The sequence below is a fragment of the Herpailurus yagouaroundi genome, unplaced genomic scaffold (genome assembly GCF_014898765.1).
Source record: "Herpailurus yagouaroundi ecotype Mexico unplaced genomic scaffold, PumYag 28, whole genome shotgun sequence".
Classification (NCBI taxonomy): domain Eukaryota; kingdom Metazoa; phylum Chordata; class Mammalia; order Carnivora; family Felidae; genus Herpailurus; species Herpailurus yagouaroundi.
The window spans coordinates 125,711,142-125,724,798 of record NW_024412376.1 but is presented as its reverse complement, the minus strand read 5'-3'; the positions used below and the strand labels follow the sequence as shown (position 1 = coordinate 125,724,798).

Sequence of the window (13,657 nt, the reverse complement as noted above, 5' to 3'; positions counted from 1 at the left end):
CATTCATTCCTGATAGCAGGGGATATTTCCGAAAACTCTTGTCATTCATGAGAATCAGGATTTTTTTCTAAATTAGAAAAAGTATTTGCAACAACATGAATGGAACTAGAGTGTATTATGCTAAGTGAAATAAGTCAGTCAGAGAAAGACAAATATCATACGATTTCACTCATATGGGGAATTTAAGAAACAAAACAGAAAAACATAAGGGAAAGGAAGCAAAATTAAGATAAAAACAGAGAGGGAGACAAACTATAAGAGACTCTTAAATTCAGAGAACTGAGGGCTGCTGGAGGGGAAGTGGGTGGGGGTGATGGGCATTAAGGAGGACACTTATTGGGGTGAGCACTTGGTGTTATATGAAGTGACGAATCACTGGGTTCTACTCCTGAAAAATCATTATTACACTGTAGGTTAACTAATTTGGATTTAAGTGAAATTTAAAAATTAATTGAAAAAAGGAACTGTAATTAAATAGTCTTCAGTTTAACTTAGGTAGAGGAAGTCAATTATAGAACTCCTTAAAGAAAAAAAATAATGGATTTCATAGATATCCCATTCAATGGATAACTGGGTTCTCCCCAGTTGGCATCTTCACTCTTCACATATCTCTGAAAAATATGCAGTTCTACCCTTGAATTATATTATGTAAAAATATAGCATACACATTGTATAGCATACATTGAAGACCAACTTTTGAAAAATAAGAGAACTGTGATTTTGATTCAACAACTCTAGACCAAAAACAGTCAAAGCTGCATGCAGTGTTATCTTAAAGCAGTAAGAGTTGGTCAAGGGCGCTGTTTACCAATGAATACAGATCAGCATGTACTTTTATTTTTTTTAAAAAATTTTAACGTTTATTTATTTTTGAGAGAGATAAAGAGACAAAGTGTGAGCAGAGGAGGGGCAGAGAGCCAGTGAGACACAGAATCTGAAGCAGGCTCCAGGCTCTGAGCTGTTAGCACAGAGCCTGGTGCAGGGCTTGAACTCATGAACCGCAAGATCATGACCTGAGCTGAAGTCAGAAGCTCAACTGACTGAGCCACCCAGGTGCCCCTCAACACATACTTTCCTAAAAATGTATTCTCCTCCCTGCTTGTGCAATGACTTGGGAACTAAACGGGAATGTGCCCTGCAAATAAATATTTATAATACTTGATCAGACCTCAGAGAAGTCTCTGGTTCAAGAGAGAGTTTACAGTTGTATCTAAAGGAAGGAAATTAGAAAACACATCTGGTAAAAAAAAAAAAAATCAGGGTACAAAAGACAGTGTAAGTATACTACCTTTTGTTTAAAATGGTGTAGGAATGAGAATTTGTATTAATATTTGCATTTTCATGAAGAAACTCTGGAAACAAAGAGGTTTTTTGGGCACGGAGGGGAGAACTGGACAGATCAAGCATGGGTGAGGGGCTCCTTCCTGTATCGTCTCCATTTTCTGAAACCTGGGAATAGATTATCTGTCCAACAAATCAACTGAATGATAATTAAACTTCTGTAAAGTTGATGGTTAACATCATATAGAATTACTGCCTGAATGCATGAGTCCATTTAAAAAAATTTTTTTTTTTTAACGTTTATTTATTTTTTTGGGGACAGAGAGAGACAGAGCATGAACGGGGGAGGGGCAGAGAGAGAGGGAGACACAGAATCAGAAACAGGCTCCAGGCTCTGAGCCATCAGCCCAGAGCCCGACGTGGGGCTCGAACTCACGGACCGCAAGATCGTGACCTGGCTGAAGTCGGACGCTTAACCGACTGTGCCACCCAGGCGCCCCACGAGTCCATTTTTAATGCTTCATTATGAAGATAAGCTTAGGGTTTTTTGTGTGTGTATTTATTATCTCACAATTTTCTATGGCATAAAATTACCCACCTCTGTTCTAATGGCCTTACTGCATCCAGTAACGGCCTGTTGACTGTATCCCTAGCATTGAACATAGCATTTGGCATATTCAAGATGGTAACTATGTGTTTGTCGAATAAACGGGTGATAAATTACGGCTGACACAAATTGTTTTTGGTAGTGACGAAATACTAAAATAGGGATTGCAAATTATTATGGCAAGGTTTTGTTACAATTAGTGCTTACAAGGTCTGGGTTGTGTGTTTCTCTAAACCCCCAGAACCTTGAAGAGACTGGTCATCAGACGCGGGTTGCAAAATGGAAATGGGACCTTCTTCAGGGCAAAGTTTCAAAATAAAACAGAGAAGCAACAGTTGTGTACACAGTGGCTCTAGCATTCCAGAGTAGATCTGGAGGTGCTCTCAAGGTCCGTTCTCAGCATGTAACTTTGCTCGTCCACAAAGCCATGAGATGTAGGATGTCTCTGCCTTTAATCACAGACATCTCCCAAAAGAGCCCTGTTTGGAGATGCAGACAGTTCTGAAATGCACCCAACTCAGGGCTAAGTTCTGAACCTGGAGACTCCTACTGGCTGCTTCAGCTCATTCCTGGGGATAGTCGTACAACATTGACTCCCAAATCACAAATAAGGTCTTTCCTCCATTGTTTCCACATGGAAGCCAGGCATGCTGTTGGCACAGCTGATCAATCTCCCAAGGTGATGACTAAAACACAGTACGGAATGCTCTGGAAAACAAGGACATCTTTTCACATTAAAAAAATATATGTACACACAGGGGTGCCTGGGTGGCTCAGTCATTGGGCGTCCGACTACGGCTCAGGTCGTGATCTCATGGCTCATGAGCTTGAGCTCCGCATTGGGCTCTGTGCTGATAGCTCAGAGCCTGGAACCTGCTTGGGATTCTGTCTCCCTCTCTCTCTCTCTCTCTCTGCCCCTCCCCTCTCACGCTCTCTCTCCTTCAAAAATAAATGAACATTAAAAATTAAAAAATATATATGTACACACACATATACACTGTATTGCATTCTTGAACAGCTTCCTAGTACTTCATCATGTGTATATGTCATATCCCCCATTGATGACCATTTTGGTTGTTTATAAGTCTCGTGAAAAATTAAACAGTGTCACTGCAAACATCCTTAGACAACACATATCTCGTACGCTTGTGTAAATATTTCTTTAGGCTAATACCTAACAGCACAACTGCTAAATCAAAGAACCTGAGCATTTTACATTTTGATACATACGACACAGCTCTATCATCTATAATCTCACCAATACCTTGTGAAAATGCTGATTTCCCACAATTCTGCCAACCCTGGGTTTTATCAGTATTTACAACATTTGCCCAGATGAACAGAAGATTGCAAATAATCGCCTTTCTAAGTAATAAGCTGAAACACGTTTTATTGTTAAACTTCTAACAGTAACAGCATTTTCGATCTTGTAATACCGTCATCACTCAAGCTCCCCCAACTTATTTATGAAGAGGGTAAGCATGCCCATTGGGGCAGCCCTGTGATGGGAAGAAATGCATCTGGAATGGAAGATATGCCTTTGACCTGAGAATCCTTTAGTTAAAAAAAAAAATGGGTCACTAAATTCATTTGAAGGATAAGTAGAAAACTTACTTATCTCATGAAAGATTCCAGAAATGGTTTCTCACCTGCCACACCAGATAATAGAAATAAGTGAGGCCTCGGGCACCTGGGTGGCTCAGTCACTTAAGTGACTGGATCTTGGTTTCGACTCAGGTCACGATCTCATAGTTCATGAGTTTAAGCCCCGCATCGGGTTCCGCAGCTGGCAACACAGAGCCTGCTTGGGATTCTGGGTCTCCCTCTTTCTCTGCCCCTCCCACACCCGTGCTGTCTCTCTCTCTCTCTCCCTCTCTCTCTCTCTCTCTCTCAAAATAAATAAATTAAAAAGTGAGGCTGTAATTATTTTGTTGTGAATAAATATTCTTTGAACAATGCACAGATTGGCCAGATACTCTTTGAGGAAAAAAGAAAGAAATACAGTTTGTTATCTACTTAAATGTGTTTGGGCAGAAAAACTGAGACTCAACCTTAAAACAATTCTGATCAAGGAAGCACAGCTGGCCGGGGGAAACTGAGGACTGACACCCAAGAGATCTGAGTAAATCCATGGTCTCCCCGCCCACACTACTCTGCTTTCAGAGGCAATATTTTAACATGTGATAAAAAAAAATTAACCTATTAATTTTCCGGTTCCTGTCAGAAAAAAACACATGAAAGAATCAGTTACCCAAGAATGAAAGGTTTATCTCATTGACTAGAGAAATCCAATCCAATCCTGTCAAATAAAAGACCTGACACAGAAGATCTGACTGCTGAAACCTATGGTCTCTTGGCTGCACAGGTAGGTTATTTATGCTTTTAGATCCGAGTTCCTGGAGAGCGGCATCTTCTTCCACACGTCATCAGTGCTTACCCAACAGCCTTGCTGTACTGAGCAAGGAGATGTTTCAAGCACCAATGGGCTCAACACACATGACTGGGCACCCCCTAAATAGGAAACGTGTCCCTTGTATTTTGGACAGCCATCTGCCTTCCACACCAGAGGGAGAGACTCACGTTAACGATGGAAAAAACCAAGTACCGCCACGAACCCTTCACACCCAGAGTTGCCCAATCCTCATTGAGGAGAAGGAGAATGAAATACAACAGCGATCTTCTTTTCCATCTGTGTTTTCTCCCAAACGCCCTCCCTGCTTCAGAGACCTGAGGATGTTCCCTGATGTTCGAAAACATAATTTGGTACGAACTAATTCAAGCTGGCTGAAAAGCATCGTGAGCACTAGTCTACTTATCACTCAGCTGTAAAAATACTTTAAAACAGTTTAGACATAAAAACAAGTATAAGGATGAACATAATGACCTCCCATGTACCTTGCCACCCAGCGTAGGAAATACGTGCTCCAGTACAGGTGGAGTCCCTCTGTGATTTCTTTCTGGTCACTTTCCCTTTCCTGTCCCACAGAGGCAGCCGCGCGCCTCCATCTGATGCCTTTCCATCTTTGCTTTTCAGTTGGCTACAAACATTTCTGTCTCCCGAGTCTTGGTTTGCCTTCTCTGAGCTTTGTCTCATTTAAGCTCCTACTTTAAAAAGCCACGTTGTTTCCTAGATAAAGCAAGGCTTAGGATCATAAAAAACTAATCGAAGAGCCACGTATGTCTTAGTTTTGTTTTAAATAGGCTGTGTGCGTGTGCGTGTGTGTGTGCATGCGTGCATCTCATCTCAAAAGGCAGACACACCTATAAATTAAAATGAGACTCTTAAAATTTCCCACCAGGCCAGTTTGTTCGGTACGTTTCCCAGGAATTAAATACATGACAGAGACTGCAGCAAAACTTTGATCAGCTCATCTCGGTTGTTTCTGTGATTCGTAGCAGTTAGGTGAAAGGGACTACAGACCCACAGAGCTGGTGGAAGCCTCATTCTTAGTGGCTTAATGACTAGACTACAATATGGTCTGGGTAACCCAACTATAATTAATTAGATTAAACCTTAACTAAGCTAATAAACTAGTTTTCTATTAGTAAACACCATTAGTTTATTTATTTATTTATTTACCATTAGTTTAATTTAAACACACTAATGCTATTTACTAGTGAAAAGATACCAGGAAGCCCTTACCCATAAAATGTGTTAGCAGGAGGCACCTGGTCTGCCTAGGTTGCTTATTGTAAAAAAAAAAAAAAAGCCTGGAATTTATGGATGTATGGGGCACGGCTGGCTGGCTGGGGAAAGAGAGGGTTGTAGCCTTGTAGGCTATGTTATTAAAAGTCAGGATTCTGAGAGGCGTCTGGGTGGCTCAGTCGGTTAAGCGTCTGACTTCAGCTCAGGTCATGATCTCACAGTTTGTGGGTTCAAGCCCAGAGTCAGGCTCTGTGCTGACAGCTCAGGGCCTGGAGTCTGCTTCGGATTCTGTGTCTCCCTCTGTCTCTGGCCCTTCCCTGCTTGTGCTCTGTGTCTCACTCAAAAATAAACAAAAAAACAAAAAAAAAAAATTAAAAAAAAAAAAGAAGGTTTTGAGTATTGTTTCTGCATACATTACTCAAAAACCCAGACTTGTGAGTTATTCCAAACTGAAGCATAGTCTGATACGATTGCTCAGACAGGCACTCCCTAATCTCTGTTACAACGAGAGCAGGCTACCTATAGACTTGTTTTAATTACAAGTGATTGAATGCAATCAGATTTAGGAGAACTGGCTAGAAATCCATTGCCATCACAATAGGATGCCAACCCAAGGCTACAGGACTCTGAATTTGGGCTAAGCAAGGTTTGTGTTGCTTTCAATACCCACCCAAATGGAGAGGTGATGGCGTTGCCTCTGACAGAAGAGACCGACAGGAGTACAAACTGGGCTGAGTCACCTCATTGAACGAGAAGCTGCACATTGCTGACCTGAAGGACGCAAGCAGCCCGTAGGTGCACTCTGCTTCATTCACATCATCCTACATTTTTCTCTGACTTTAAATGCCACAACACAGGGCATATGCTTTCTCGTTCGCCCCATTCCCCACCACTCCCTAATGTTACATGAACTCCAAGTGTATATATGATCTTCCCAGTTCTTCTGAAAAAAAAAAAAAAAAAAAATGAACGTACTAAAATTAGCAGGGGAATTGTTATTTTAATTTTCAGGCAGATTGGGAACTTCAAAAACCAAAAGCCAAGCGAATCTCTTGTTTCATTTCAAAACGAATGAAAACGGTCCTTAAGCAACGCGACTGTTGGAAAAACATGACATCTCTTTGGCTTAGACTAGAAATTAGGTCCCCATATGGAGTCTGCAAGATCAGGTTTCAAAACTTGCCTGCACCTTCTTCTCTCTTGTTTGGATGGGAGACACCTGCTATCTCACTGGGTCTCGAAGATGGGACCCCGGGCTCTTTGTTTCACAAGGCAAGTCAGACAGTGTTTAAGTGATGAAGTCCAGAGAGTACGCTTAGAAATGTTAAAGTGTTCAGCCTTCCCAAGCAATTGCTTCCCGCAGGAGGAGTGGACATAGCCTGGCTGGGGCTCACCTTGGGAGTATTGCTCCTGTCCCCCGGCCCCGGGGACTGGCTCCTGTTGCTGTCCCAGCCGGCTTCCTGAAAGATGTCAGGACTCTGCAGCCGAACCTGGCGGGACACGACGAGGTGAACGCGCCTTTCACTGGCCTGGGTAAGAAGACACAGACGTTAGCCACCCTCAGAGCTTCCATCCAAAGCATTGGGCACCAGAGGCTTACCAGGATGGACATTTTACTCTACCTTTTTTTAGAGAAAAAAAAAAAAAAAAAAGGTGTCTAGTATTTCTCACAGCAGTGCCCATTTTATAATTTGGCAAGAGCATGAGACTCATTTCCTTTACTTTTTTAAAATTTTTGTTTAAGAGAGAGAGAATGGGGAGAGGAGGGGAGGGAGGGAGGGAGGGAGAATGAATGGGGGAGGGGGAGGGAGAATCTTAAGCAGACCCCACACTCAGCATGGAGCCTGACTCAGGGCTTGATCCCACAACCCTGGGATCATGACCCAAGATGAAACCGACAGTTGGATGCTCAACCCACTGAGCCACCCAGGTGCCCTTCCTTTAGCTTTAAATCAGGTAAGGAAACCTACTTCAAGGGAAAAACTAGGGAAGGTTTGATGCATCCAACAGTTTTTGAAAAGACATCATCGAACATGGTTATTTTTCAGAGATGGCTCCTTTGCACACAAGCCACATCTGAAGGGCTTTCCAGATAGAACCGAGTATACGGCGTAAAGTTGCAGCTCAGTCTAAAACCCAGGCCAAAGGTGAGCAGGACAGAAAAAGGAACAGAGTTGGTGGCGGCAATGCTACCAACATAAGAGTAGAAATCCCGCATGTACAGAATTCAACATTTGGGCACGGGAAAGGAGAAACAGTTTAGAAATACAGGGATGAGTCAATAGTGCAAATGCAACCCGCTTAAGGGCCTTTACCCTGAGCCTTTATCTTTCATGTGGCTATCCCCAGTTCTGATTACTATTCCCCTCAGCTATCAACATCGATGCTTGCACAGAGCATTCCGGAGAGCAAGTACGTTGCTTACTGGGGAGAGTCTATTCCACATCGTAAATTTACAAATTGGATTTGTGCCACAGATGAATTTCAGATCTGCTTGAGAGCATTCAGCGTTATTCGCAAACTGCTGACTACTGAGACTCCAGATCCGCGGGGCAGATAGAGGAGACATTAATTAGCCCTGTGAAGCGCAGATAAACAAAGCTCCCTGATGGCCCGGAGTGGATTAGAAAGGTCCCCAGGAAGGACTAGGATTGGGCACGAGGAGGAGAGAGGGGTTTTGGGGGTTCCTCTCTTCATGTCATCCGCTGACCACCCTTCACCTCTGCAGAGACGGACACTGCCTGCCTGCCTTCTCCATTTACAGGTATGGCTGCCAGACTGTGGAAAAATCTGGTCAGGAAGGAGGACCTTGTTTTTAATTTTTTTTAAAACGTTTATTTTTAATAGAGACAGAGACAGAATGTGAGTGGGGGAGGGGCAGAGAGAGGGAAACACAGAATCCTATGCAGGCTTCAAGCTCTGAGCTGTCAGCACAGAGCCCGACGCGGGGCTCGAACTCACTGTGAGATCATGACCTGAGCCGAAGTCGAACACTCAACCGACTGAGCAACCCAGGCGCCCCAGGAGGACCTTGTTTTTAAAACCTGAAGCAATCAAAACCTCATCAGTGAAATCAGGTCCCCACGGTTGTCCAACACTGCCCAGCCCAAACCTTCATGATTTTGCGTGCTTGTATTAATAAACATTTCTTCTCAGGGCTCTCTTGAAACTTAGGGATCATCAACTGGGTAGCTGTAAGTCAGATGAACTTTTAAAAACAGCTGCTAAAATCCACTAAGCGTGGCTATGGTGAACATCAAGGTGGATGGTGGGCCCGTTGAGTTGACTCATCTCAAATAAATTACAAAAATCCTACTGAACAGGCCCCAAAAGCAAGTTCAAGTTCTTCATTTTCCTTCCCATAAAGCCCAGTCATCACTTTTGCTGGTCTATGTAATCAGTATTTCTACACCTTTCCTCTGTTCCTTGCCTCTCTTGAATCCCTTGGTGTTTCTCATCACGTATAAAGCTTGCATCAGAACAAAAACTAACAAGCTCAGGAAACAATAATGCGGCAAGCTGACATGAAGAACTATGGTATTAGCCAACTAAATTCAATTCTTGGAAGAGTATTTTGTAATACTGTTTCTTTATCCTGTAAGCCTCACTTTTCCTAATGAGGTTATCGCTAGGAACTTTCTGAAGCAAAAATTCCTAGTGATAAGCAGCAAAACACTCAAGTCAAAACTCCAACTGCTGAGCCCAAATTTGCTCTTTATCTGCAGGGAAAGTCCAATGTTTTGAAGGATCTCAGCAGGGGGTTTGTCTTTGGCCCGCACATCGCCATCACGTTCACTTCGTGAACGTGAGCAGTCATGTGTGCTAAGCATCTCCTAAGAATGGAGAAAATCTGAGCCTTTCATCTCAAATCAACTTGCCAGGCAAAATTCAAAATGCCAAGGAGCAGCCTGCAAGAGCTGTTTAATTCACATTTTCAAACACAAATTTCTCACTGGATTTTCAAATGTCGACTTTGGCATTAAGTTGCCGGCAGGAACAACCCTCCAATAAATGAGCCTGGTATCCATTTGCTTGGAAATAAATTCTCCGCAAGGCTGGATCTGTGGCTCTTACCGGCCACCTTACAAATTGTTCTCAGGGAGACTACTGGCTGCACTTTCTCTCCTAGTGTTTGAAGTTGTGAGGTGGAAACTAGGCTAATGTGTTTGTACTGGCTCTCGCCTCAGCAGCAGCTGGGTGCAGTGTTGAGAAACAGCCCTTGTTAGAGAGACAAGTGAGAGCTATCGTTGCATTTATAATAACGTGAACTTGCCTGTACTTAGTGCTCCATCAACAAAGATTTTAATGAGCGTTTCTTTAAAAGTAATTCATCCTGCGTCCACATTCCCCACCAGCTTCTTTTCCAAGGATCCCAGAGTTAGGCAGTCTATCTTTGGGTTTCAACGTATAGTCGTGGGGATGGTTCTCTCTATACTGTTTGGGGTTGCCCCCTCTTAGGCTCCCTTCCACCAATTGTTCAAGTATAACGGTCAGTTCATCTATCCTGGGCTCAAAATGCCTTGGGAAATTGGGGACCACTCGTTCCATGTAATTAAAAAGTCACATATAGCACTGCTAGGAATTTACCCAAGGGATACAGGAGTGCTGATGCATAGGGGCACTTGTACCCCAATGCTTATAGCAGCACTTTCAACAATAGCCAAACTATGGAAAGAGCCTAAATGTCCATCAACTGACGAATGGATAAAGAAGTTGTGGTTTATATACACAATGGAATACTATGTGGCAATGAGAAAGAATGAAATATGGCCTTCTGTAGCAACGTGGATGGACCTGGAGAGTGTTACGCTAAGTGGAATAAGTCATACAGAGAAAGACAGATACCATATGTTTTCACTCTTCTGTGGATCCTGAGAAACTTAACAGAAGACCATGGGGGAGGGGAAGGGGGGGGAAAAAGGGAGGGAGGGAGGCAAACCATAAGATACTCTTAAAATCTGAGAATAAACTGAGGCTTGATGGGGGGTGGGAGAGTGGGGAGGGTGGGTGATGGGCATTGAGGAAGGCACCTTTTGGGGTGAGCACTGGGTGTTGTATGGAAACCAATTTGGCAATACATTTCATATTAAAAAAAAGTCACATATACAGAAGAGATGTCAGGCATCATCTAATCCAACACGTTCTCTGTAACCCGTATTCTAATTCCCCCACAAAATCCCTGTCACATTGTCACCCATCTCATGCTTCGGTGCCTCCAATGACAGTGAACTCACTGTGTCCCCAGGCTGCTTGCGCCATACTTGGCGTTAATTAGAAAGTCTGTCCTCAGGCTGAGCTAAATGTACCGTTTTCTTGCTTACCCATTGGCTCCCGTGATGTTCTCTCGGGCAGCCCCAAATCAATTTCCATGTAACAAACTTATTTGAAGATAACATTCACTGTTCTCCCTTGGCTCCTTTCCTTTCCAGGTCAAGTATTTCTAGTTTCTTTAATATTTCATATGTTTTCAAGTCATCTCAAAAGCTTGACAAAGTCTGGACTCACTCTAATAAAGTCTTTTTTTTGATGGACCAGCTGCCCCCAGGACCTCCATGATGGGCCCAGTTGGCCATGTCATATATGCAGACGCGATTATCTCTGTGCCCTATGAAGCCAAGAACTCCATAGAGGTCTGTCTTCATTATTACTAATTAAAAGATTACTGATTAATTAAAAGAGATGATTGATTAAAAGATGTCCTCACTAAGGGACACATTACATCAATGAAACCTAACTCTGAGATCACGTATGGCACACAGACCATACGTGGCAATACAGACAACAGGAGGCATCAGAAGAGAGTTAGCACTTGAGATGCTAGAAAAATACCAGAGCCATCAGTCATTTGTCGACATGGCACCATACTACGCAATGACGTGCAGAAGCAAAGTCCTTGCCCTGACCCTCCCTTCCAGGGGGCAAGAGGAATTCTGAGAAAAATGCCTCTCACGGAGCAAAAAGTCAGGGGCTCCAGAAATAGAACTCCAGGACAAGCTAATGGTGCATGTAAGTGGATAGTTGCTATGAAATAAACTTGGTGAAAGCAAACCTGGTGTGAGTTGATTTGCTCACCACTGAAACATTAGCACGTAGCATAGAGCCTGATGCATTTTTTAAAAATGTGTATTTATTTGGGGGGAGAGAGCAAGAGTGCGCACATACGTAGGGAGCGGCAGAGAGAGAGAAGGAGCCAGAGAATCCCAAACAGGCTCTTCGCCATCAGCGCGGAGCTGGACGCGGGGCTCGATCCCACAAAACCACGAGATCATGACCCGAGCCGAAATCAAGGGTCAGATGCTCGACTGACTGAGTCACCCAGGTGCTCCACAATTTTAAAAGAAGGCTTCAAGAATATCTTCTATGGGGGCGGCAGCAGCTATTTTAGTGGGCAAAGAGCAAGAGTCCGACCAAGGAAAAAGGAAATTAAGGAGGGGTTGAGGGAAAGTGGTGAAATAGGACCTTAGGACTAGACGGAGGTAGAAAAAGAGATTTGAGACAGCAATTTGGTCTCTTTTTCCCTCTTGACCATAGCTCCATATTCATCCTTGGGCTGTCAGAAGCACCTCCTTTAAGTGCTAAGATATTAACGACAGTCTGGTGTACATGGGATCATACAGAGGTCAGCGACAAGGTCAAAATAAGAATCCAGTTCTTGTGGCTGCTGCTTGCTGAGTTGGCAGAATGACCCAAGTCCTTTGCCTCAAACATCCCTTCTTTTATGGTATCTAATTTTTTTTTTTAAATGTATGTTTATTTTTGACAGAGAGAGACAGAGCATGAGTGGGGAGGGGCAGAGAGAGAGAGAGAGAGAGAGAGACAGAATCGGAAGCAGGCTCCAGGCTCTGAGCCGTCAGCACAGAGCCCGACGCGGGGCTCGAACTCACAGACCACGAGATCATGACCCGAGCCGAAGTCAGATGCTCAACCGACTGAGCCACCCAGGCGCCCCTCTTTTATGGTATCTAGAAGTTACTCTCATGGTTAATGTTTTTCCATGGTGTTAAAAAAAAAAAATGCATGTGGGGGGGTATGGAGTTGGAGGAAGGGCAGTAAATTCCAAGATTCCCTAATATTTGCAGCGTGTGGTGGTGTAGGGGATTCACTCCAAGAATTCAACGCTGAAAAGCTGTACAGTTTACCAAGTCATGCTTTATCAGGAATGCATGAGATTTAGAGCTGTATATAAAACTTATCTGGACTTTAAGAATTCAGCTCAAGAAGACTGTTACTAAATCTGCGCATTCTTTAGCCATTGTATTACATTTATTACAATGCCATGGTAAGAAAATATGTTGAAATGGGGATTTGATTCTGTATTAGTGCTGTATTGTGCTGATCTGTAAAAAGCACATTGACCTATCAGGTCTTATTTCATTGGCAGTTCTTCCTGGTTTCAAGGGACAAAAGTGCTCTTTTTTTTTTTTTTTTTTTCCCAGTTACGCAGAACGCACGAGCTGGAATCACGTATTCAGAACAAATGTCGGTAATACGAGCAGTCCATTATTTGCTTTCTGGCTCGCTCCAGAGGCCTCTCACATTCTTTTTAAAAGTCTGTAGAGCCTAGTTGTTGGTTGTTCTTGATGAAATCACTTCTCATTTAAATGTTAATTCATGCAAAGGGAAAAAAAAAATCGCACATGTGTGCATTATGAAATTAGTATTAATGAAAACCTGTGTGTCACCACCTCTACAAACGGCTTCAAATTGTTTTCCAGCTTCTGCCTCAAGTCTGGGGGTTGCCTAGAAACAAAAGGCACAAGAGCAATACTCAAATTTGAAACCCGTAATTACTTCGTTTATGAATTGCATATATTTGATCTCCCACATACGTTTGTAACTCACTGTTCCAGAATGGCAGAGAGAGGAGAGCATCTCAAAATAGGTACATCTGTCAGCCTAATCCGTTTGCACACTGATTGGTGGGTTGAGAGATGCTGAATCGCCATGGTGAGGGAAGTCGAGATCTCTTTTTTTCTCCCAGGGTCTCACATCTTCGCTCTGTATTTCTTGGTTCTCTGATTTTAGGTAGGACACCAGACAGTTTCACAGAGCTGTCTCCTTCCTACGATTATTCTAGATATGGCGCTCAAAGAATTACGAAACTGACAACGGGGGGGGGGGGG

General features: G+C 43.2%; 1 protein-coding gene across 3 annotated transcripts in view; it reads right to left on the bottom strand.

The window, feature by feature from the left end:
* The window catches only part of LNX1 (ligand of numb-protein X 1), a 145,551-nt gene that overhangs the window by 8,612 nt on the left and 123,282 nt on the right, over positions 1 to 13,657 (bottom strand). For all 3 annotated transcript variants that reach the window (XM_040483430.1, XM_040483440.1, XM_040483445.1), the window contains one exon: positions 6,929 to 7,063. In XM_040483430.1, coding sequence (XP_040339364.1) covers positions 6,929 to 7,063 — 135 coding nt within the window. The remainder of the gene's footprint in view (positions 1 to 6,928; positions 7,064 to 13,657) is intronic.